We start from the raw sequence: 24,667 nt of genomic DNA on the forward strand, positions 1-24,667 counted from the left end.
TGTAATATGTACTATAAATATATTGATGCTTAAATTTTAAATAACTGATTAAATTTACTATTAATAGTCAATAATTTAATAATAATAATAATAATGATATATTATATATAAATTTTATAATTAAAATTTATTTTATATTTTTATATTTAATTTTTTTAATTGAAATTTAATGTGTAATGAAATATTTTCAAAGCTCAGAATGATATGGGGTTTTTTCATATAAAAAAAAATTTCATATCTATTTTTTTTATGAAGACAAATTCTAGAGCCCGTTTTGCTCGTTCCGGTTCTCTTCCTCTCTCTATAACGATTTCTCCCTCGTGACAGCTCTACGCCGATATGAAAGAGTAGAAACTCTGCTGCACTTTGAATTAAATCACATCAACTTCTCAATAGCAATTATCACCAGGAAGACCACAATCCTTAGATCTGAACGGTCATTCTCCCATTGGTTACAGGAAAATGGTGTTGGTATCGGCGGTACGGGATTACATAAACCGTATGCTGCAGGACATTTCCGGCATGAAGATGCTCATCCTCGATTCCCAAACGGTAATCTCTTGTCCATCTTCAATAGTTCTTACTGGATTTTCTTTAGTTTTCTTTAGTGCTTGCTTTTTTTTTTTTGGTTTATTTCATTAATTAGTATGATTCAATAAAAAACTTTGTGTTGCAACTAAGGTTTTTAAAGGTTGATAATTTGTTGGAAAATTGGTTACTATCCAAGCTTAGCGCACCAGAGGGGGTTGTTGCTAGGACTAAGATTATGATTAAGTAATTGAAAGTGTACAAATGCAGTTCCATCAGTTCTCAGGCTTTGCAGAGTCAGTCTGATGTGAATTGAGGCAAAAATGGTTGAGAATTGTGAAATGGCGTTCCCCATATTGTTATTTCTTTATTTTTGGATAGATGATATTGGACATCTCAAGTTAATTTTCTGTTTTTTCAACTGTCTGAAAATTTACCAATCTGCTATCAATTACTATCTACATGACTTCAACCATAAAATCTTGCATCCATTCTCCTTGGTTGAATTTTGACGAATAAAATGGTGGATATGCAGCTTAAATAAATAGTGAATTTGTGTCATTCATGTTTATGGTGGTATTTAAGGATAAGGAATAAATTACTAGATTATTTGGTCTCGTTTTTATTGGTTAACCAAAGTCCTGTGGAAAAATATTACAAGATGACATTTTGTTACGTTGTTTTTACGAGTTTCAGGTTAGGATTGTAAGTGTTGTCTATTCACAATCAGAGCTTCTTCAGAAGGAAGTATTCTTGGTAGAATTGGTAGATTCCATTTCTAAGTCAAAAGAATCTATGTCGCATCTGAAAGCAGTTTGCTTCCTTCGCCCTACATCAGATAATATTCAGCATTTGCGCTGGCAATTAGCTAATACTAGATTTGGGGAGTATCACCTATGTAAGCTCTTATGAGGAGTTTGGAATAATCTCTTGATATCTGAAGTTTTATTTATAACATTTTGATGCTAAGTTAAATTCCCTTTTTTTCTCTATGGTGTATTTACAGTTTTCTCTAACATGTTGAAGGATACCCAGATTCATATTTTAGCTGATTCAGATGAGCATGAAGTTGTGCAGCAAGTTCAGGTAACTTGTGATTTATTGACAGTTTTGTTAACTGAATTCTATTCTTCCCATCCCTTTTTTTTTAGTGCTTAAATAAATATATCATTTTTTCTTTCTCATCTCAAGTGTATGTGAATAATATGTTTGTAATAGTAGGTCCATGACTTTTTGCAGACAAGATTTTTAAGATTCAAATCAGCTTCATGTGTGAATTATGGTAGGTTCCAAGAAAGAAATAATTGTGTTGTGCAATGGTCAGATTGCCAACTTTAGTTTCCAAGCAGAAGTAGGTTTGAGCCACTTTATGCTCAAATACTGAGCAATAGTTATATCTAGATTGAGTATAGTTTGTTTATATCTCAGCGAATTCGAATTGCCCTAGCATAGTCTTCAATCTTTCCTGCAAGCCATTTTACCTGATATTTGGGCTATCAAGCTTGACATGAGTGGGGAAATCTATACTCATGGAGACTTCAGTTTGATACTTGAATATGTTTATTGCCTTTAATGTGGCAGTCCATTTATACATTTAAATACTATTTATTGTCTGCAATTTTTTCCTTCTTTATATTAATTAGACATTGTCATCGTGACATCTTATTTGTTCAGTCCTTGATCTGAAATTAGTTTTAATTGCTCTAATGATTTTGCAGGAATTTTTTTCAGACTTTGTTGCTCTTGATCCTTATCATTTCACATTGAACATTCCTTCAAATCACATTTACATGCTCCCAGCAGTTGTAGATCCTTCAGGATTGCAGCACTTCTCTGACAGAGTTGTGGATGGTATTGCAGCAGTTTTCTTGGCAATGAAACGAAGGCCTGTTATTCGATATCAAAGAACCTCTGATATTGCAAAAAGGATCGGACAAGAAATAGCAGTGAGTAATGCATGGTGAAATACCACACATTCTTGGTCTGCATATCAGCATATCTCGAGCTGCCATTGAAACCACTTTTCCATGTTGATATCGCAAGTTCTCACTTACCCCTTCTTCAATTTCATTTCTTAGAATCGGGTCAGATATATACAAAGAAACACAAGTTTTGTTAAGGTTGCCTTTCTGCATTGTGTGTATTTCCAAATTCATAGACATATGAACCTATAATGGATATTCATACCATATCAATGCAAAATGTATTCCCTTGGATTGAAGGCACTATGAACTTACCATAAATTTTGATAACATGAAAGCTGATTTCTTTGAATTTTATGGTATGACAGAAGTTGATGTACCAGCAGGAAAGTGGCCTCTTTGACTTCAGGCGAACAGAAGTTTCTCCATTATTGCTGATAGTTGATCGAAGGGATGATCCTGTGACACCTTTGCTGAATCAGTGGACCTATCAGGTACACTGTGCCCATGGCATTTGAATTTGAGGTCTCCATAAATGGATAATACTCATCAAATAGTCTGGTGTCACACTGATAATGCCGTTCCATGATTTTTTTCTTTTGTTTTGCAGGCTATGGTTCATGAATTAATAGGCATCAAGGATAACAAAGTAGATTTGAGAAGTATTGGCAAGTTTCCAAAAGATCAGGAGGTTGATTTGCCTTTCTCCCCTGCCACTAACATACTAAATTATAGTATTTTACATTAAGTATCATCTCCACGTTCTTTGTACTCACAGGAGATTGTGCTGTCATCGGAGCAAGATGCCTTCTTCAAAGCTAACATGTATGAGAATTTTGGAGACATTGGAATGAACATCAAACGGTTGGTGGATGATTTTCAGCAAGTTGCAAAAAGTAACCAAAACATCCAGACAGTAGGTTTGTATTTGACGACATTGAGAATTCAAGCATTGTTGATTGTTGACAATTTGTAAGTTTCAACTATAATTCATTGCTTGGTTTACTGATATAACAGTAAATGCTTTGATTAACTGCAGAGGACATGGCCAAATTTGTTGATAATTACCCTGAGTACCGGAAAATGCATGGCAATGTTTCAAAACATGTGACATTAGTAACAGAAATGAACAAGATAGTTGAAGAAGGAAAGCTCATGTTAGTTTCAGAAACAGAACAGGAGTTGGCTTGCAATGGTGGGCAAGTTGCTGCGTTTGAGGTAATGTATATGACTCATACATTTTAGGTTTTGTCTTTATTTCCTTTTGCATGACCTTTGTATGGTTTAAGTAAAAGTCACTGATATTTAATAGGCACACCATATTTACAAAATAGACCAAATTTTATAAAATCGATATGAGAGCCAGTGGTGGGAGGAGGGGGCATAACTGTAATTAGTATTTGTGGAGGTTTTTCGGCCTAGACGCTAATAACACGAAGTCCTGGGTTTTTTATCTCTGTTTTTGCACGAAAGTCTCAGAAAATAATTGTAGTTCCTAGGCGTATTCATTATTGATTCATATTCTATCCTCGGACGGGAAGTCTCAAAGCTCTTTTGCCAGCTTAGCGTCTTAATGGTCAAATATCTACCAGAAGTTTATCCATGTAAAATTAAAGCCAGACTAATCTGAATTTACAGTTAGAATATATGAATATGATGTAAATGTTGATATTGTCCTCCTTTCTTCCTGTACTTTTTTGCAGGCTGTGATGAAACTTTTAAACAATGAAAGTGTATCTGACTTTGACTCTCAGCGTCTAGTGATGTTATATGCCTTGCGGTATGAGAAGGAAAGTCCTGTTCAATTGATGCAGCTCTTCAACAAGCTGGCTTCTCGATCTCCCAAGTACAAGCCTGGGGTAACTATCAATCCAGAATAACCTCGCTGCACGCTTTTATTTGTATTTATATTCTTGTTGAAAACTACACACCTTGGTGTATGATGCCATTAACATGTTTCCCATGGATATGCATGTTTTAAGTGGTCGTTTATGACTAGATGAAATTATTCATGAATGAGAAAAAGGAAGTTTATCAGATTTAGTCAAATTTTCCCTTGTTGGGTCCTTCACTAGTCTTAATTGATTTGTAGGTTGGGGGAATACAATTTATTGAGTTTAATTTGATTGTCTTACTGAATTTAGGTTGCTTTAGCTTTCTCATTATCATTGTTGGACTTCTATCCTATGTGCAGCTTAGGCTACAATCATGTGGAAAAAAGTTGCTCTCTTTTAAAGTGGTAATGTTGATAACTCTAATACCATTAGTTCTCAATTGGTGATATGAGTATTTATAGTATAATAACTACTTTTACTAGGATTAGGATTTAGGAAACCCAACCCAAAGTAAGGAAATACTAAAATAACCTAACTAGGAATATACAATCAACACTAACTAGGAAATTCTAACAGTACCTAAAAAAAAAAGATAACTATTGCTTCTTAATTAAATTTTCTAAATAATAGAAAGCTACACTTTCTAATTACAAATATAAAATCTAAAAGAAAGATCTTAATTTTTCAATTAGAAGTTAAATAAAATAATTCCTTAATCTTGTTTTCCTTGATTGCATCGTTCTCCCTCGGTTGAGAATATTCAACCTCAATTTCTATAGTGCTGATATATCAAGAGCTGGATTGAAGAATAAGGGACTCTTATATTCTGGGAGCAAAGCAATAAGATTGAAATGAAGAACTCTATTTGTTCCTTAGCATCCCTGGTAATACCTTGTAGTCGTCAATTTCAGCTTATAGTCTTTGAATTTTAGCGCACATAAAAGCTGACTAAAGCACAATCTATATCTGTGTTATGTTTCAATTATTGTTTCTGTCCATAATGGATGTCAAAAATGGAATCATGAAGTTGGAATTAATATCAAAGGATTTTGCCAACGTTGCTGATGTAGCAGCGTCAAGTGATGTGGCAGTACATTAGCAGGTGGTGTGGCATCTGATGTGGCGGAGAGAAGGCTGAGATCAGACGTGAACCAGCAAACAGCGAGCATGTTCTTATTTCAGTTTATGGCTGATTCGTCATGGACTGTTGTTTGAGAGTGGTGGTGCAGTAATTTGGTGTTCATTGCATTCTATGTGTAATCTCCACTAGCAAATGAATGAAAAAATTTGATACCAAAATAATGTGAAACCAGTGTTATTTAAAGCCTTGAGTAAGGCGAGACCTCTTACCATAGACGCGCCTTTCCTCGCCTGACTTAAGGCGCGAGGCTCCTCATAATTATGCTAACTAATTAAAATAAATGCTAAGCAATTATATACTAACTTATTAAAAAATAAATAATATGAATATCTAAATAGTTGACTTCCAAGTATATTTCAATATTAAAAAATTTTTATATTTATGTAAGAATATATATATAAAAGTATGGCATTTCCTTCAAAAAGGCTCTCTGTCTCACCTTGGAACAATCAAAGAGAAAAAGGCATAAAATTTGCAGTTGTCGATATCAATAATAAGAAGCTCTTCTATAATACCTAAATGACAGGTATTTATAATATTATGACTAGTATTGCTAAGAATTAGAAATTCTCAGAGTCTTGGTTTTACATTCATAGTTAGAGAACTATGAATGTAAAACCAAGACTGAGAAATTCTAAACACTTGAAATATTGCGTCTTAATTAATTTTCTTAAATAATAGAAACCTAAACTTTGACTTGTAATATAAATTCTGGAGGAAAAATCTTTTAAAATTAATTAAATATAAATAAAACTTAAATCTAGCTTTTTTTGACCGCGTCAATCTTGACCATTAACTGGTTTTGATATACTGATCATCATGAAATAGCAGATTGTCCAATTTCTCCTGAAGCAAGCAGGTGTGGATAAGCGAACTGGGGATCTTTATGGGAAGCGGGATCTCTTGAATATTGCTCGTAATATGGCTCGCGGCTTAAAGGTTTGGGCTAAAAAACCATCCATGCTTATTCCTCTTATTTTTTTCAATCCATATTTAGTTACTTACAGATTATATTTCCACCTTTGTTTAGGGCGTTGAAAATGTATACACCCAGCACCAGCCTCTCCTGTTTCAAATTATGGAAAGCATAACGAAAGGGCGGATGAGAGATGTGGACTACCCTTTTGTTGGGACTCACTTTCAACAGGGAAGGTGGGTAGCATAAGAATGGGAAATTCGTGGTTATTGTTCTGTTGCTTGAGTTTGACATGTGAAGTGGGTTCTACAAATTGATGTGCCAAATTGCACATCCATTTTGCAACTGTTTTCACATTTTTAAGTCAAAACACAAGCTGATGATTGATCATTGACTTGTCATGATGTTATATGCTTAATATATGTATTACTGTTTTGCATGCACTTGTGTTATATTTAAGCTGATAGTGGACCTAGTTAACCCATCATCTTAGTCATTTTTTATTCAACCTCTATCACTTCACAACAAAGATCTGAAGCTATTGTGTTTAATGCTTACTCCTAAACTCAAGTGGTTAACTAGAACTGCACAGCAAAACATGAGAATAAATATAGACGATAGTATTCAATGTCACTGACTTTGGGCACTAATTGAAAGGGGGCATCTAGAATTATGAATGGGCCATCAAAGTCAGGTAAAAGACAATGGGCTGTGCATCAAATGAAGTCAGCTTTCATGATTGTCAAATACTTGGGTGGACTATTGTTACTTCAGGCATTATATTTATCATGCCATTGAAGGGTGATTTAAGCTGCATTATGTGCAAAGACAGCTTGATGTTTTTGTGATGTGTAGTCCCAGATGGTGGGCTTGGGAAGTGCATGATGCATCATAGATCGTTGCTTGCTAGCAGTTGATTCGATCAGTATTCATACCTACTTAATATGTCCAATGTCAAAACCTATTTTAAACTCTATTGAAATCCATACTAAACTACCCATTTTTTTCCCCTATACCTTAACCTGTTTCGAAGCCCAACTCGTAGACATCCCTAATTTTAGTTGAGCTCTTTGATCTCTAGATCCTCAATGATTAACTGTGTTATGTTGTGAATATAATGGTTTTGGAGAAAGAATGAAAGTGGTGTTTTAGAAAATGAAATGCAACCAATGCCTTGGAATCCATGTCAAATGACATAAGCTATATCCTTTGTACAGGCCACAAGATGTGTTAATTTTCGTTGTTGGTGGGACAACTTATGAGGAATGTCGTTCTATAGCTTTGCAAAATGCCAGTAATTCAGGAATTCGTTTCGTCCTTGGTGGTTCTACAGTTCTTGATTCAAAGAGGTAAAGATTTGTGGTGTTTGTCATCTTTGGAGTCTTCTAATGTTAATATGTTAGAAGCGGAACAGAAGTTAGAGTTTGCAGAGCTACCTATGTTTTATGCATGGCATGCTTAATTTAGAATCACAAGTCAAAGTGAAATTATGACCTACATCTCTTTTGCTTATTTTAGTAAACTTTTGTTTGGAAATGCAGCTTTCTGAAAGACCTCGAAGAAGCTCAGAGGATTTCTCGATCTAGCACCAGTGTTGTTTGAAGTTCATTCACGATAATGCTCTGACAGCTAGCAGTTAAAGAGATTGCTATAATAAACATGGGAGATATCAACGGCAAGAGCAGGTATAATCTTCACCCACTCGCATGAGAGTTGCAAAGTGAAGAGTTTAGAAGGCCTAAAACCCCACAAGTTCATGGAGAAAAATGATGAAATCCTACTACTTTCTTTCTCATCTCCCGATTGTCCGAAAAGACACTCAACCAACAATTTTGATATATCAATGCGTCCATCCAGCTGAGCATATTGAGCTTGTCAAGAGGACAAAAGACAAAGTACATGTATGATGAAAAAAGTCGTTGAATTTTGTTTAAACTTTGGCTTTTATGTTGAAGTTAACATTTTTGTGGAAATTTCAGCACGCCACATAACCAGGTATTAACTGCCTTGTACAAGCAGTGATTAGGAAGGATTTTGCACACAATTTTATAATTTAGCATGATTTATATTTTTCAGAACACCGATAAATGTATTATTTTGATTTTATTATTTATGTCAAAATGCAAGTGAATTGGACGATTTTTTTTTTACCATCCTGAGACCCAGGATCGAGGGAGTGATGCCGTAGGCCATCCCAACCAGAGGCAGCCGGCGAATTGGACGATTAAAAAGTTAATGGAATAGTGTTATTTTTTAGAAAGGAAATAAGTTTCTATATTGTGATTTTAAGATTGACACTCAATTTTAAATTTTTTTTTTCTTGAAACTTATGGCTGGAGCAGGTAGGTGAAGTTCAATTTCAGATGTTGATTGCTTTATTAATGAAGGTGAGGTTTCCAAAATGTCAGTGATTGGCCTGGATTCGGTTTACTTCTTTTCGGCTAGATTTAGTTCTTTCCACCCTTGTCTCACAGAAGTAGTCGTGAAAATGGACATGAGTGGTTGAAAAATAAACTTGAAAACAAAAGGAGCAGTCCATATTACTTTTGGAGAGCACTCTACCACTCACTAACATTGTTGAAGGAGAGGCTCATTCGACATTAATTTCTGATAAGGAAGAAATAGAAAATGGGAAGTATTTTGATAGTGGGAGGAGATACCTCTGTCCTTTTAATAAAAGTGAAATTGGGTGATCAAATTAAAAGTGAAATTGAGTGATCAAATTAAAAATTTTAATAAAAGTGAAGTTGCGTGATTAAATTTAAAATATATTTAAAATGAAGGAACAAGTTAATATCAACTCAATTTATTTTAAAAATAAAAAAAGATTATGGAAATGATTGTTATTATAATTTTTAAAAAGGTTTTACTTTCTTTTCTGTCCATAATCTCAATCAAAGGAGTCCATGTTGTGAATCTATAAAGGTACCAACAAGACAAGACCTGCGCAGCTAAATGTGCCGCAGCATTCATGATCATGATCAAGCACCTGACCTTATTTGGCTAAGCAAAATAGCTGTCTGGTATAGCTTGGCCTGGTCTACAATTTCCAGTGATGAAAAAACAGTTTCAGCAGATTTCCTACCTAATTACTCATACAATATCCTTCTCACCCTCCATTATTGCCAACTTCAACTTATCTCCTCCCTTAAATGGCTAATGTTTGCCCATTATCCCTCGACTTTAAAATAAATTATACTTGGTACCTTATTTTTAATTTATTATTTAAAATTCCATCATCTAATAATTTTTTATATTTTATAATTTAATTCAAAATTCGAAAAAAATTGTTAAAATTATTGAAAGTTAAAAAAAATTATTGTAATTATATCTAAATTTAAAATTTGAATTGAAAAGAGCATGTCTTAATGACATAATAAGATGATATAAATTGTTTTATTATAATCATATGTCACATAGATAAATGCTATTAATAAAAAAATTAAAATTTTTTAGTTATTTAACAATTTAATTAAAAATTTTAAAAATTAATGTAATTTAATTCAAAATCTCAAAATTTATTATTCTTTATTTTTATTTAGCGTAGTGTAAAGGACAACTTTAACTTATTTATATTTGCTATCAGTTTTAACAAAAAGTACAACAGATATTTTTTTTTTTTTTTAAAATAGGGGGTTGGGAGAGTCGAACCTTAGACCTCTCAAGTTACAAGGATGCACTTTCCACCAGGCTAAATCTCGGAGTGCAGTACAACAGATATTATATTTATTGATTTTATTTTTTAAATATTATATTAAATATCCATCCTAATAAATTTTATTATTGTCATTATAAAAAATTATGACAATATAATAAAAATTAGAAATTATAAATTTACTGTTTATAATTATGCTATTAATCTTTTATTACTTAAAAGTATAAGTACAAATATTATATTAAGAGAATTAAAATATAAATGAATTAAGAGAAGCCTTGCACCTACGCTGTTTCTCCCTTGAACATCGCCGCCTCTCGCCAATCCTCTTGACTCGGCGAGCCACAACTCCAAGACTTCCGCTGCCTCTCCCGTGAAACGATAACTAAAAAATGAAAAGAAGTCGTATTATATTTTTTCATAAATCAAACAGACAGTAAAGTACAACTTTAAAAATTTAATAGTAAAAGAAAATAAATTTAAAATTTTTGAGATGAATTATATTAATTTTTAAAATTTTGGATTGAATTGCAAAATAAGTATAAATTTTGATTTTTTTAATTAATAGTATTTATTTACATGACATATGAGTATTATAAAATAATTTATATTATATTGCTAAGTCAGTAAAATATTTTATTAAAAGGGTAAAATAGTAATTATTCGAATACATTAATTTTATCATTACAATAATCAAATAGTAATTATCCGAATATATCAATTTTATCATTACAATAATCCCCACATATAATACATAAATTTCATAGATCTACAATAGCTAACTGAGTTATTATCTTTACTAGTGCTCAACTAGTCACTCTCTTAAATAGATTTAAAAATAAAATGGCTTATGTGAAAAGAAATTATCAATACTTTTGATATGATACATTTCAAAATAAATACATGAAAATAAATTATAACAAATTATCTCGGATTTTAATTTTTTAATAATTTATCCTAATTTTTATTAATAATGTTTCTTGAAAATCTCAATTATTAAAAAATTACAATTTTGACCCTAAAAATTTTAGTCCCTTGATTTGTTATTTTATCTATCCAAATAAAGGGAAAAAAAAAACTAGTGATTTATATTTATAGTCAAGATCATTTTTCGGCATAAAGGTCTAATATCATCAATGTTAGTGACGTTGATAATTATTTTTAAAACTATATAATATTTTTTTAATAATTAATAATTAATCATTTCATTCATTTATTTATTTTGAAATTTAAGTACTACACTAAAATAGCATATGTAAGAATAATTATCGATCAGGATACATATCATTTGGGAATTTAAATTAAAAAAGAAATACTTATTGAATTTAAGATATACCATTTGCATAAATTGTTCTGTAATTTTGTGATAAGCAATATTATAACAGCTCAATTTAAATAATTTTTAAATTTAATTTTTATTTAATTTAAAATAATTAATTTAAATTATTTAATAATTTAGCATTAATTTTATATAAATTTCAGTCCTCTTTTACTGTCTCCATGTGGGATTTCCACAAATATAAAATTGCCTTCTAGTAAATTCTGATGATGACTTGGAATCCAAGTTATATGTACAGTCAGCCTCTCTCTCTCTCTAGAAGCGGAGATACTATTATATTCTCCATGTAATTATTTGTTGGCATTCTTATCTTCTCATTAACTTTGCTATATGCATATAATAAACTACTTTCCTTCTGTTTCTCATCATATTTTGTCCTTTTCTTTTTACTAATATATTTTAATATTCATTTCATTTAATAATTATTCATCATATTTAATTTTCATTTCAAAAAAAAAAAATCAAAAGTTTTAATATACATAACACCCATTTCTTCCTAGTTTTTATCGATTTGAATAAATTGAATTAAAAAGAAAAATCAATTTTTTTTTTCTTTTCTCCATTTCTCACAATCCAAACAAAATAATTTATTAGCCAAAAAAAAAAAGGGAAAATGATCAAGAGAAGGAAAAACTTCAAACACATACATAAATATATCATACCAAAATTTGTATTGGACTACACAGAATCAAACATATAATCTGTTTTTCTATCTATATTCTCTAATTGCAGCTGCCCTTCGGCTAAAATAAGGAAGGACAACATTTAGCAGTAGCAGTAGAATTAGTAATAACAGTACCTTTCTCAACATTTTCCTGCGAACCCATTTCAGTGCTGGGGGAGACAGAGACCTTTTTGCAGTTTTTGGAGAACCATTTCAATTGCATGTACTTAGCTTTTCTCCAAGGAGGAATATGGAGACCCTTTTCTTTAAGTGATTCTTTTGCAGCTGAACATATCAGAGAGACTATCTTGTTAAGCCTCTCTTCAGTTGCAACAAAGATTGAAGGAAGAGTGGCGATGAGCTCTTTATATGTCTGTGTAGGCCTTGCCACCTCAAACTGAGTCCTGAACTCCATGTCTGTTATGATTCTTGTCGGCTTCCCACTGTTATTAATGTTCATCATCACCTCTATGTACTCGTAATCTCCTACGTATTGGAATACTAAGATCCAAAACAAGAGACAAAAATCAAAGTAAATCAATCATGCATATGTAGCCATGCAAGAGAGAGGGGAGAGAGAGAGACCTTTAGAGCGAGCAGAAGTGGAAACCCAAGAAGTTTTACAAAGAGAAGCTTTATAGCCATCAATTTGCAGTCTCATCACCACCCATTTCTTCAGACTACTGGGTTCTCCCATGTTTCTGATATACATCAAAACTCTTTCCAGAACCTGTTTCTCAAAATCAGTAGCCTCCAAAAGAATGCCCTAATCAAGAATTAATCAGACCAAGAATATATATGAACAAGTAGAAATGAAAGAGAATCATAGGATTCGAAGAAATTAATAATTAATACCTGCAAAATGGATTGATGTCTAGAAGAAATGATGATGGAAGGAATATTATTGGGTGTGTTTGATTCTGACTCATAGTAGTCTCTAACCATTTGATCAAAGAGCTCTTCTTCTCCAATGCTACCCATATTTAGATTTTTGTTTTCTTGGATAATTTCTTACAAGAAATGGAAAAGTAGAGTTAAAGAGAAGACCTGGTTAAAGTCAACAAGCTTGTGAGGCACACAGAAGTTGTTTGGCATTATGGAGTTACAATGTTGTATTATTTTCATTAAAGCAACTACCGGTGATGTCATAAGGAAAAGAAAGGCAGATGTTGTCATTTTATCATCATCATCATCAATGCTCTTCCATATCTGTGTGTAGAGAGAGACAGAGAGATTGGAGGTTCACATAGGATATTTTACATGGGCATGGCCTTGGAATTATAGATTTATATCATTATCATCATTCCCTTTCCTGTATTTTCCTTCTGAATCCTGATTTGTCTAGTTTGGGCCAGTAGCATGAAATTTAGTTTGATAAAATTAAGAAAAAATTATTATTTAGTTTTTTATATTATGCAACGCTCGTTAATTAATTTTTAATTTTAAAAAATATTTTAAAATATTTTAAATATTTTTAAAATTTTATTAATTAATATCTCCATTAATTTTATCCGTTAAATATTATAAAAAAAAATTAGTGAATAATAGTCAATAGCTAGTGTTGTTTTGAATCCTCCTTCTAGAGTCAACAATGGTGGATTTGGCTATTCCTTTCATTGACTCTAATCGAACCTTTATTGTTTTCCTCTCCTTTCCAATCCTGTTCTTTGGTCCCCCTTTGGCTTGGGGTTCGATTTTATGGGACTTGTGCTTGCATGTGTCTCTTCTCTTGTTTGGGCCATTAAAACAAAGTGGCTTCTAGATGTTGTTTTGCAACAGTTTTTCGGCTGGCAGGAGAAGGACAACAGTAGAGGAGGATTTCTAGAGTGTCTGTCATGGTTCTTACTTGGATTTGGTTTGATAAATTATTGGCCTAGAGTTGAAATTAAATCCCATCTTTTTTTTTATAGATTTGGGCTGATCGGATTTCAACACAGATCTATTAGTGAGTAGTCACTCAATATTCAATTCTATGAATATAATTTATCTTTCATCTCTAAATCCTTCTATGCCTTTAATTAAAAGTTAATAATCACTGCTTGATGTTTGTTTTTAACTTTTAATACTTAATATTTATAAAATTATAATTATTTAATTTATATATTTTAAAATTTTATTATATTTTATAAAGACTAATGAGTTTATAATTAAATATTAATCAAACTTGATGCGTTTCGGTACAAAAAATTATGACCACATATTTTTTCTCTCTCTAGGATTTTTTTAGAGAGAGTTTTCCTCTGCCTTTTGTTGGCTTGCTCGGGCAGAGGAAGCCTTCTTAGCCGCCCTCCCTAAATATGGATGCGATTCCTCCCCATTCTGGGTGGATTGTGGATAGATTTTTTTTTTTCCTCTTTTCTTTCTTCTATTTGTTTTTATTTATTGTTTAGTTTTTCATTGCAAACTGTGGAATTTATAGAGTAGACATGCATGTTACTTATTTTACCTTTTAGATCTAATTTTTTTATTTGATCAATCATATAAGTCCATCGTATGAGTCTCTCAATGTTTGATTTTATAAAAGAACCTGCAAAATAAAGAAAGATGGTCAAAGGTCTATCGGGAATGCTCTAAGTGGAGACCTTTTCAAGTCAGGTTCATGACTAGTGTAATATGGATAGGTCAGAGCACATCCCAAAATCGATCTGTTAGAGTTATTGTTGGATCCCACTCCATGGCTCTATTAAGGTTCGCAATGCTCTTCTTATTGTTGCTACCATGATTGAATCAAAATGTTTTGCTTCTTTTTTTGTGTGTATATCTCTTGGAGATGTTTTTGATAGTTCTTCATTATCCACTCAGTCTCTCAGTACGAAAGTGCTCTACTTGCCGTCCGCGTTTTCTCTTGGCTCAAATCTGCCTAGCCTATACTATGTGTTTATCGCCTTTCCTCTAATGTGTTGCCTTCTTAGTGATTTTGTTAAAAAAAACACCTTTGTTTGGTGGTTCACGAAGCTTCATTGGTGTCTTTTCTCCAAGAAGATAGTTTCCCGGATTGCTTTGCTTAGTACTGAATGGATCCTACTCGGTTTTTATTTGCTAAGGTTTCTTAATGTATAAATTAGGCTACTACTAATGTTTTTTTTCTTTTAAGCTAGTTGAAGCTAGATTTAGCTGTAATGTATTTAAAAATGTTATTTTTTTAAAATTTTGACATTCTAGTGAGTTATTTATCTTTGATATTAAAAAAAAGAGTAAATATTAGAAATTAAAGTATTTATTTTGTACGAAATAATCTACACTATATAGATATGATCTGAATCAATTTAAATTCTAATTAATTCAAAAATATATATTTATTATTAATTCAAATTTTCAATTGATATTCTTCTTTTATATAAAAAATGTAAATGACAAAAAAAAAATACACATGCAAAAAGATTAATTACATTTAAATTATTGTGATATCTTCTTTAGGAAATGGGCCAAAGAGAAGGGTTCTTGTGTTGGTGTGTGTGATGGGTTCTCGCCCAGAGACTATGGGCCGGTTAACCACCTTATAAGAAAACGGCAGGAGTGAGGACTTGGGAATAATATAAAAAGAAAATCAAGGGTGAAAATGTCAGAAAAATTCCGAGGAAGAAGGCTAGGGTTTTCACTGGTCATCACTATAAAATGACAGCAGCAGAGCTTCTTCTCCTGCGTTGCTCTCTGGCAGTCTCCTCTGCTTTCCCATTTTCTCTTATTTTTCTATTTTGTTCCCCTTTTGATTTGTTGAAATTATAGGATCTTGTATTCTGTAGAAGTAAGATAATATTGAATTGATGGGCAGTGATGAGGATTTTGAGAAAGTCATGCACCACTCTGATTTCTCGTGCTGATAAATCTCTCATACCCATATACTTCTGAGCCTAATCTTTCTTCTTACTCATCTGTGTTTTGAAAAGATGGAACCAAGTGATGGGGTCTTTCGACCTGAACCATGATGCGGACCGTACAGCAATTTTTCTATTGCTTCTGGGGATAACTTCGGTTTCTGATGGTTCCTCCTCCTTTCTTCAATTCATTCTGCTTTCAATTCTTCATTTTTTATGCCTTCAGTTTTTTAGTTTTCTTCTATTTTTTCTTAATTAATTGAAGCTTTTTCGTCAGAATGAATTTGTTAACATGAAATTGATTATCCTCTGATTTAATCTCGTCGAACCCTTTGGAGATAGATTTAGGCCCAACAAATTTTCACTCAAACCCTCACAAATCATCAATTGAAATTAAGTATTTTCAAAGGCCTGAATGAGTGAAGAATAATAAATTAAACAGAGAACACCAAAACACTTTCATTCCAGACTTGCATGACTCTTTCATCTAGGATATGGAGTCTGGGACATGAGCTTCATGAGTCTTTTGTCTGATTCCCCATTGGTGAGATGCAGAGTTTGAGTCAGAGGAAGGTGAAGATGACAGGCGTAAGGTGAGGGTCAGAGTTTGAGGTACTAGAAGAGGAAGAAGTGAACAGGGGCGTCATGGGTTATTCGAGAAATGAATTGAAATCAAACTGAACGATATAATTTCAAATTGTGAAAACGAATTAAATTAAATTAAATTAAATTAAATTAATTTTTCGATTAAAATCGAATTTAAATTTACAGTCAAATTTATTTGATAAAATTATAATTTTATAATGAATGAAGTATTATTTATTTAAATAACTCAAATACCATTTAATTTATTTTAGTTTGATTTTCTTTTAATGTAAAAAATAAATAATGTATATTGTTTTGCTTTATATTAGTTTTATTCAAACATTAATGATATTAAATATAATGTTTTATTTTTATATATATTACTAAAATATATACGTAAATTTACACTTGTTAATCACATTTTCTATAAAAATTATTTATATATTAAAATGAAATATAAGAATTCATTGTAAGATAATTTAAAGTTGCTTGTAAACCGGTGATAATTAAACAGGCCTTAGTGAAAACATTATATATTATTTTACTTTATATATTTTAATTAATAATTTATATAACATATAGTTATAATGTATATTTTAACGTTTTAATTTATAAAACAATATTTAAATTTATCTATTTAAAATATAATATAATAATAAATTTATAGATTGTATTACAAAAAATATATTATATTAAATTAATTATTTAAATAAATAAAATTCAAAGCTATGTATCACTATGTCAAAATCTAAGTGAATGTCATCGATAGATTTAATTTAAAATTAAATTAAATAAATTAAAATTTTAAATTTATAAAAATTAAATTAAATTTATTTTAAATAAAAATAAATTTATATTTAACTAATTTAATTCAATTCAATCCTATCAACTTTTAATGAGTTTTTAAAATTTTACACTTTATTTTTATTATTATAAAATTTAATTAAAATATTTTAATTTTAATTATAATTTAATATCCATATATTATAAAAAAAAATACTATTATCATTAATTAATATTAAATTAAAATTAAATCAAATCAAAATAACTAAAATTTTTAAAAATAAAAAAAATTAAACCAAAAATTAAAATTTTAAATTAATTCGGTTAATGGATTTTTTCGATTTGGACCTGTGCAGGATGTTTAAGTGGGCGGAAGCAATTTCCCGCATCTCTGCAATGTTTGCCTTAATTTTCACATCAAATTTCCCAGGAAACGTAAAGAAAATCTCTTCTATAATCTGCTGCCCATTATTAGCAAGAAAAATGTATACTTTTAATATGCACCAAAAAGGGAGGGGGAGGGGGATATCATCAAGTATTTAAGTCTAGGCTCTGTAAGATTTCTAGGTGGTTTGACACTTAAATTATACTATGAAATATGGATCAAGACATGAAATTTGTTTAACACTAATTAGCCCAAGGAAGGGAACCTGGGTAAGGATCTGCTCCACAATATCTGAATAAACCTTCAATTTCTGGGCAACCATTGGGATATGGGATTGATCGATGAAATGGATCACGCCCAATTTTTTTACGCCAAAGTGTACCTCTACATCCATATGGGTCTTCTTCAAATTGAGTCCTCACCAAGGCCTCACCTTTCAAAGCTGCTTCTTTGGAAGTTGATGTTGCCGGGGTGCCATGGTAAAAGAATCTCAAATCTGGAAAGCGAATTGCAGTGCGATGCAAGAGTGAAAATCTGTCTTTCTTGAAGTCATAACTAACAACCTGCTCAAAAAGCAATGAGATTAGAACTAAAATTGACATAACACAACAAGCAAGCAGCTGCAGGCATTTTTTATCTTCTTTTGTCGATACTACATTGACGATGGCGCTGGAAATACTAGACTCGGGTATAAAAGACTACTTGCACTGTTTTTCATGTTGCATAGAAATAGGATCCATAATGAAGAAGTGTTGTATGACAATAGACTGGAGGTTTCAACTCATTAATTGCTTATCTTGTAAAGCACATTAGGTGTTTCTATTGTTACCACTAATAACTCCGAAAAGAAGGGGAAATAAAATCTTTGAACACAATGGACTTACCGTTATGTTTTCTGGATATGTGCCAGTGAGCTCCCGGAACCGGCACACACTAAAGAGAAGATTCTCAAAGCTATCTCTTGCATGTTCTTCTGTCAATGCCCTCCATCTCACGCTTTCCTCATTGCCTGACAATTACACATTTTGACAAAAAGAATCAAGACTGAGCAGTTTAAAGCCTTCTTACAGACAAACACCATGTATCATTCATAATATTAAGAGCTGTGAATTCCAGGGAAGATAAAATCGCTCATGCAAATAGGCAAACTTTGATTAAAAGCCTGCCATATATTCCCATTAGAGGTACAAACATGAAATACTCGGGGAATAAAAAAGATAACAACAATTGCAACAATGTAAAATAGTATGGTCCAAGTACCTGGTCAATTTTCTTAAGAGTAGTGTATTAACTTATAAGATGATGATAAGATATTTAAGCTTTCAAATATTCCAAACAATTCTAAATAGATTTATATTTTGCAATTTATCATAATTGTTGCACAATTAGAAGTCTTGTGAAATTCTCAGTAACTAAGGTTATCTGATAATGAACTGCAAAGACTTTCATAAGCTACAATATTAATATGTGGGTGAATGTCAGTTGAAATAATGAAATATTTCTACAACCTCTTAAATAAGTTTGATCATATTAGATATGTCATGGCTAGTGAGTAGTGACAGTTCCAAATTTTGGTGTATAAAATTGAGTTAGCAGATGCAAAATATGATTATGAAGCGGAAAATTCCATTTCGCCAAAGGAGTACGAGATCATTGTTCCCTAAGATTCACTTCAAACAATGATATCTTTATGCTAATATGCATACTCAATAAAACAATATTATATTTTTCTGATAAGCATTGCTGATTAAATCATATAACAGTTCTCTGGTTGTCAACTATGACTCCCGGGTTAATGAAGCATCACCTATTGGGGGCTGCCTTTCGTTTTATTATATCTTCTCTAAATTCCTAGTGCCATATCTCTTTCAGTGATAGTCTAATTGGAAACCTGATTTACTGCCAAGAAAAATAAATTGCATAATTCAACTTGGAGATTGGTTTCTTAAATTCCTTTATGAGATTCTAATGCATCACTGGCCTCTGGCCAGTAAATTAAACTAAGAAATGAAAAGTGATATTGATTGTCACCAATGAAGAGATTCACAGTTGCAAGACAATAAAAGTAAAAACTGTCTTTAGGTATAATGGGCAAAAAAACTAATCCCACAAAAAAGGATCAATAAATATGATTTAAACATATATATCTTTAAAGAATCAAAAGTGGATCAGTAGTCCCAAGTCTATAAACCATTTATACACAAATAAGACATGATAAAAACAACAAAATATGTAAGAGAAGCACAAAACTCACCAAACCATCCTTTTGATTCAGCAACAGTCCAATAACTCTGTGCTTCACTTCGTGGACCAGCATCTTTTCGAGTCTCACCACCACTAAACAAAAGCAAAGCCCCATCATCCCTTGCTGCAATTTCAATTCCCTCTTGTATATGAGTCACAAAAGTAGCAGCCTGACCAGGATTTCTCTGATAAGGCTCCAAAAACCAAGAATCCTCCTTCTCAACTTTCTCACAATTACTACTGGTATACACCGAATGCCCAGCAACCATTACAAGATTTTTAAGCTTAGCGAAAGGATAAGCATTGGAACTCATAACCGTTTTCGAGTAACTATTCATTGTTCGATACCGGTTCTCATATAGAGAAAAACCAACAAGAATAGTGATCCCCAAAGACAAGGAAATGATGAATACAAGAAGTGGGTGCAGCTTGTAATAATAGTGAAGCCGGTTAGCCATAGATTTGATCATTTTTAAAGGGTGAAGTGAGGAGTTTTTTGACTTTCTGAGTCTTTTGATGGTTCCTGATTCTAAATCAAATTCCCCTCTTGGATATGCATTGAAAGACTTGGGGCTATTTGCATATGTGTTCATTATAAAGAAAATCCAGCTTATGGGCTGTGATATTTAAGGAAATCAAGCATACCCAGATAAGAATTTGCACGGAGAAAGCCAATGCAATGGGATCAGGAACATAACCAGATGCAGAGAATAGAGTTAGCGAAATTTTATCAATTTATGCACAAACATGTGAGATTTTGAAGATATTATGCAGTGGGATCAGATAATTATGATTCAATCGCTTAAACAAGCACTTTTGAGAGAAAAAAGTGCTAATCTCGATTGATCAACGGATACATTTTTATAGCTTGGTAAAGGGAAATCATACAAACCCAGAAGCACATTCGATCAGAGAAGTCAATGGTGAAGGAAAATCAGAACGGAATTGGAAAAAAAAAAAACACGAATAGAAAGCAATAGAGGAACTCACCAAAAGAAGTTTGATTACATAGTTGGATGTTTAATGCAGAGAGTTCTTGCTCTTGGACACAATCAGATCATGAAATCATCACAAGAGACAGATTCTTAGAAATTTATTATGGTCGCGTTTAGGAAATGAGAGCAAATATGTTGTTATGTTTTTCTTAGGCTTTGAGCGATTGTGGAGAGGAGAAGAGAAGAGAGACGACAGAAGTTTTCCGTCGCCTGAGGTGGGAGACTGGCTATCTCAAATTGCTTCGTTGAAGGGGCCCATGAAAAGCCCAAATAAGCCCGCAGTCCTGCAATCGTAATACTAAAACTTTCATGTTTGGGCTATAATTATATAACACGGGGATGCCAAATGCACATGGACCACAATTTTAGCTCCTGAATAATTTTTTTTTTAATTATATTTTTCATAAAATAAAGGTTAGATCGACAGGTGTTTGACTTTACCTCCTTTCAATTTTTCTCTCCTCGAAACCTACAGTTGGGTTGTTGTGGTTACTTTTCCTTGCAGGTTCTCGTACGGTTGGTGCTCAGATTTGTAGTTGGCTCCCATATCTTCTACTATTACTTGAAAACGAGAGTCGAGCTTTACCATCGCTTGCCTACTGCCTCAGTTTGATGGCTCTCTCAAGTTGAGACTATGGTAAACTAGCCTGATCTAATTCCTTTTTCTCTGGAAGAGAGCATCTTTGCTTAATTCTCCGAGTCTTTCGATACATAAATATTGCTGCTGGAGGTTCTCAGTGGATCCAGAGTTTCGCCGGAGTAACTCCTTTCTTGACTGTGTGCGACCTTGTGATGCTGCGTTTGCAGTCTATTGGGTTTCTCTCTTTTGGATTAACTACCCGGTTCTCTAAGATTGATGAGAATTGGACCAGGTTTTTGTTTTGGGTTTTGACTTTAGGAGTTTTATATTTTTAAACTTTTAGGCTCCGATTGTAATTAGGCCTTTAGGTATTTGTACTCAATTTTCGATGAATTTTATCTTTTTGACAAAAAAAAACAAATCCTTTATTTCTTTATTTTCAAGTAAATATCATAACATAAAAGTTATTTTTATTATGTCCTGTCCTGGTTCGTGTGTTCGCTCCTCTGTCTAACTTCGAGGAAGAAAAAAAAAAGAAGTAAATATCATTCTGGGAGATAGTCCTATGAAGATGAGCTACATGGCTTTGGAACCGAAATCTAACCCAGGTTCACCTCAGGCCTGCATCAGTCCGTTGGGATGGTCGACATTACACTCGTCAAGTGGGAGACAGACAAGCCATGGTTACAGAACCAGATCAAAATGACTGTATTTCTCGAATAAATGGAAAATCTGAACAAATTCTCCATTTAGCTATTCACAAAATTCATATTTACAGTAAAAGAAACTGAAGTTGAAGAAACTATAGGTTATGTACAAAAGAAAATATTTACATATGTTGTGCTTTGATTCTGTGTCATCTCCTAGGTAGACTTCAACTTATCCAACCTGTACAATGTCTGCAACATATGAGATAGAGACAGACATAAGCAGACAAACCAAGAACCAGAAATACAGTGACCCTGTAATGTAACATCAGATTCAGAACTTGAACTCACCAGAGTAGGGTGAATCTCTTCTAGAATAGGAACTAACAGTGAAATGAAGGTTTCCATATCCTCTATAAGTGTTTCAGTGTTTTCATCTTTTGGTTTAAGGAGATTAATGAAGGATTTTGTATCAGGAATTAATTTAAGAGCAACCTGCAAGATCACTATCTGTCAGTTCAAGATTCATGACATAACTGATGCATTTGCTAATTAAGCTCCTTTGTTCTTCATGTTTAATATCTATTAGCTGACATTTTGCATAAGTTCTTAAAGGAAGTGGGTGGTGTTACTCTATAAGCAGCAGATGAAATCCATCCATGCCATGGCTTCAGAGTGATATTGTAAGAATCTTTCACAGCTTCCTCCATTTCCTGATCTGGATTCTTTACTAATCTTTGTAACAAAGCAACCGTAAAGTCCAAGGATCTGGGAACCAAATTAATTTTCATATCACTTGAATTAACATTGATCAGCTGCTGAAATTTTCATAATCTGATGAAGATAGACTACTAAACAGGAGAGTATAACAACCTATATTTGCTCTAGCAGAAACAGACAGAATATTAATATTGTAAGAACCGGTGATTGAAAAAGCTGCTGAAATTTGCATAATCTGATGAAGATAGACTACTAAACAGGAGAGTATAACAACCTATATTTGCTCTAGCAGAAACAGACAGAATATTAATATTGTAAGAACCAGTGATTGAAAAAGTCAAGCACGTTAAGTACAACATTGTCGGTAATTAAATAAGCCAAAGGGAGAGGATCATGCATGTGATTTAATGTATTAAGTGATTATTTAATTTGTATTAATGTTAATGACACATCAAACTAAGTTAAACCCATGTTCTAATATGCTTACCTGGTGAGCCAAACGAAGGCTTTACTACAGCTGGTTCCTTTCCTTGCATTGCCTTCATCAGCTTCTTTCTTCAAAATCTCAACCAAGTTGGAGTATAGAGAAGGATCAGAATCACATTGCAGCTCTATTCTCTGTGGACAAGACAAAAGAAAAGGCTAATGTTCTATCAGCAAGAAAATGACAAATTTCAGACATTGACAGAAATGACCAGACTGATAGAAACAATGAAGACAAGAAAGCTAAAGTCGTTGAAATGTCATGGGGGGTGTTTTTGTCAAAAATTTAAGGGATAAAATGAGAAGACAACTTTGGATTCTATTTTTCTTTTTCTTCTTATTCTTACCTCAACATTCTGGTTGATGTCTTGTCTCAACACAGCCATTGTTGGGCCTATCTTATCTTCAAAAGGATAAGCACAAAACCCAGAAAGTCAAGCTGATGTTCTTCTTAAAGTGAAGAAGAAACAAAAATAAAAGGGAAGAACAAGAATTAAAACTGACCAAGAACTTGAATAACCAAATTGCAGACATATAAAAAAGGCCTTGTGGGTATAAGAGCAGCACCATGATTATCACTGGTTTTGAGTTGGATCAGCATGGAAAGCTCTTCAATGGCAGATTGTATCTCTGACTCCTTCTCCATTTCTCGTTTTCTCTTCATCTCCAATTTCTTGCTTCTTCCTTTATATAACCAACTGGGTTTCTTTAATAAGTTAGAGATTATATTTGCAGCTCTGCTGAGAGAAATTTAGCAGCCAGTGTACTAAGCAAAGAGAACCTGATTGGGTAGCTTCTGTGGTTGAACTTCCAGTTTAAATTTTTATACATTACATAGGATTTATACATAAATTTTCTTTTATATATATTCATATATCTTCTATAAGAAATTGATGGTGACATTATATTTGACCTTGGAGTTATCTAACAGCTACCCATCTAATTGTTAAACAAATGTATGATATTTCAAGTGTACATCTGAGGGATCTCAGCCATTGAACTTAGATCATTGCTTGGGTTTCTATGATGTAAACTGTGGGTCCTTGCATTATGATAATAGTAATTAATTTCCCTTGGGGAATATTTTCATCATGTTGGCCATGGGGATAAGGTTAAAGAAGCTTATTTGAATTATGTAGCTGTTACTACTTTAACCAAGTCTATATATTTTATTTGCAACTTGTAATCCTGATTAAATTCTTAATCTCATGTATCATTAAGCTTAATAATTTTGGATTCTGTTCAAATGTCAGATACTATATATATACCTGAGAAATTAATTAACAGGATTAGGGTTTGAATTTCTAAGTTTATAAATGTTCATAGACTAGCTTGTTGCCTATTTTGGGCATAATCTTACTAGATTTTGATGCATGTCAATACTTTTTACTTTCAAAGGGGACCTCGTACTCTTTTAGAATCATACTAGA

The 24,667-nt window shown here is 32.4% G+C and overlaps 4 protein-coding genes and 1 non-coding gene across 15 annotated transcripts; 2 read left to right on the top strand and 3 right to left on the bottom strand.

The window, feature by feature from the left end:
- The first annotated feature begins 222 nt into the window (after positions 1–222).
- LOC110609652 (vacuolar protein sorting-associated protein 45 homolog) lies at positions 223–8,490 on the top strand. 6 transcript variants are annotated; one of them, XM_021749400.2, is made up of 15 exons: positions 223–347; positions 459–552; positions 1,225–1,426; positions 1,535–1,614; positions 2,247–2,474; positions 2,819–2,944; positions 3,061–3,141; positions 3,229–3,370; positions 3,490–3,668; positions 4,154–4,309; positions 4,645–4,689; positions 6,258–6,365; positions 6,457–6,578; positions 7,560–7,691; positions 7,884–8,490. In XM_021749400.2, exons 1-15 carry the CDS (start codon positions 340–342, stop codon positions 7,942–7,944), a joined length of 1,764 nt encoding a protein of 587 aa, XP_021605092.1. In that variant the 5' UTR covers positions 223–339; the 3' UTR covers positions 7,945–8,490. The 6 variants fall into 6 exon arrangements, 3 of the variants coding, with proteins under 3 accessions (XP_021605092.1, XP_021605093.1, XP_021605094.1); XM_021749401.2 differs by lacking the exon at positions 4,645–4,689 and having other exon boundaries at positions 230–347; positions 6,255–6,365; XM_021749402.2 differs by lacking the exon at positions 4,645–4,689 and having other exon boundaries at positions 231–347.
- A 3,460-nt stretch (positions 8,491–11,950) lies between these two features.
- LOC110609790 lies at positions 11,951–13,214 on the bottom strand. Of its 2 annotated transcripts, none has more exons than XM_043954255.1 (3): positions 12,856–13,214; positions 12,586–12,751; positions 11,951–12,501 (listed from the first exon to the last, which is right to left on the bottom strand). In XM_043954255.1, exons 1-3 carry the CDS (start codon positions 12,979–12,981, stop codon positions 12,080–12,082), a joined length of 714 nt encoding a protein of 237 aa, XP_043810190.1. In that variant the 5' UTR covers positions 12,982–13,214; the 3' UTR covers positions 11,951–12,079. The 2 variants fall into 2 exon arrangements, with proteins under 2 accessions (XP_043810190.1, XP_021605283.1); XM_021749591.2 differs by having other exon boundaries at positions 12,586–12,766; positions 12,856–13,204.
- Positions 13,215–15,766: 2,552 nt separating this feature from the next.
- Positions 15,767–15,853, top strand: LOC122723161. The gene has a single exon (XR_006350100.1). It is a non-coding gene; the product is annotated as a small nucleolar RNA Z221/R21b (small nucleolar RNA).
- A 1,766-nt stretch (positions 15,854–17,619) lies between these two features.
- On the bottom strand, positions 17,620–22,023 carry LOC110609172 (uncharacterized protein C57A10.07). Its single transcript, XM_021748559.2, has 4 exons — positions 21,249–22,023; positions 19,823–21,091; positions 18,453–18,577; positions 17,620–18,131 (listed from the first exon to the last, which is right to left on the bottom strand). Exons 2-4 carry the CDS (start codon positions 20,403–20,405, stop codon positions 17,811–17,813), a joined length of 1,029 nt encoding a protein of 342 aa, XP_021604251.1. The 5' UTR covers positions 20,406–21,091; positions 21,249–22,023; the 3' UTR covers positions 17,620–17,810.
- A 48-nt stretch (positions 22,024–22,071) lies between these two features.
- LOC110609173 (glycolipid transfer protein 3) lies at positions 22,072–24,078 on the bottom strand. 5 transcript variants are annotated; one of them, XM_021748561.2, is made up of 6 exons: positions 23,742–24,078; positions 23,585–23,640; positions 23,242–23,372; positions 22,667–22,802; positions 22,386–22,529; positions 22,072–22,275 (listed from the first exon to the last, which is right to left on the bottom strand). In XM_021748561.2, exons 1-6 carry the CDS (start codon positions 23,899–23,901, stop codon positions 22,267–22,269), a joined length of 636 nt encoding a protein of 211 aa, XP_021604253.1. In that variant the 5' UTR covers positions 23,902–24,078; the 3' UTR covers positions 22,072–22,266. The 5 variants fall into 5 exon arrangements, with proteins under 5 accessions (XP_021604253.1, XP_021604252.1, XP_021604254.1 ...); XM_021748560.2 differs by having other exon boundaries at positions 22,072–22,286; positions 23,742–24,077; XM_021748562.2 differs by having other exon boundaries at positions 22,072–22,286; positions 23,805–24,076.
- Between the last annotated feature and the right edge of the window lie 589 nt (positions 24,079–24,667).

The sequence above is a fragment of the Manihot esculenta genome, chromosome 2 (assembly GCF_001659605.2).
Source record: "Manihot esculenta cultivar AM560-2 chromosome 2, M.esculenta_v8, whole genome shotgun sequence".
Classification (NCBI taxonomy): Eukaryota; Viridiplantae; Streptophyta; class Magnoliopsida; order Malpighiales; family Euphorbiaceae; genus Manihot; species Manihot esculenta.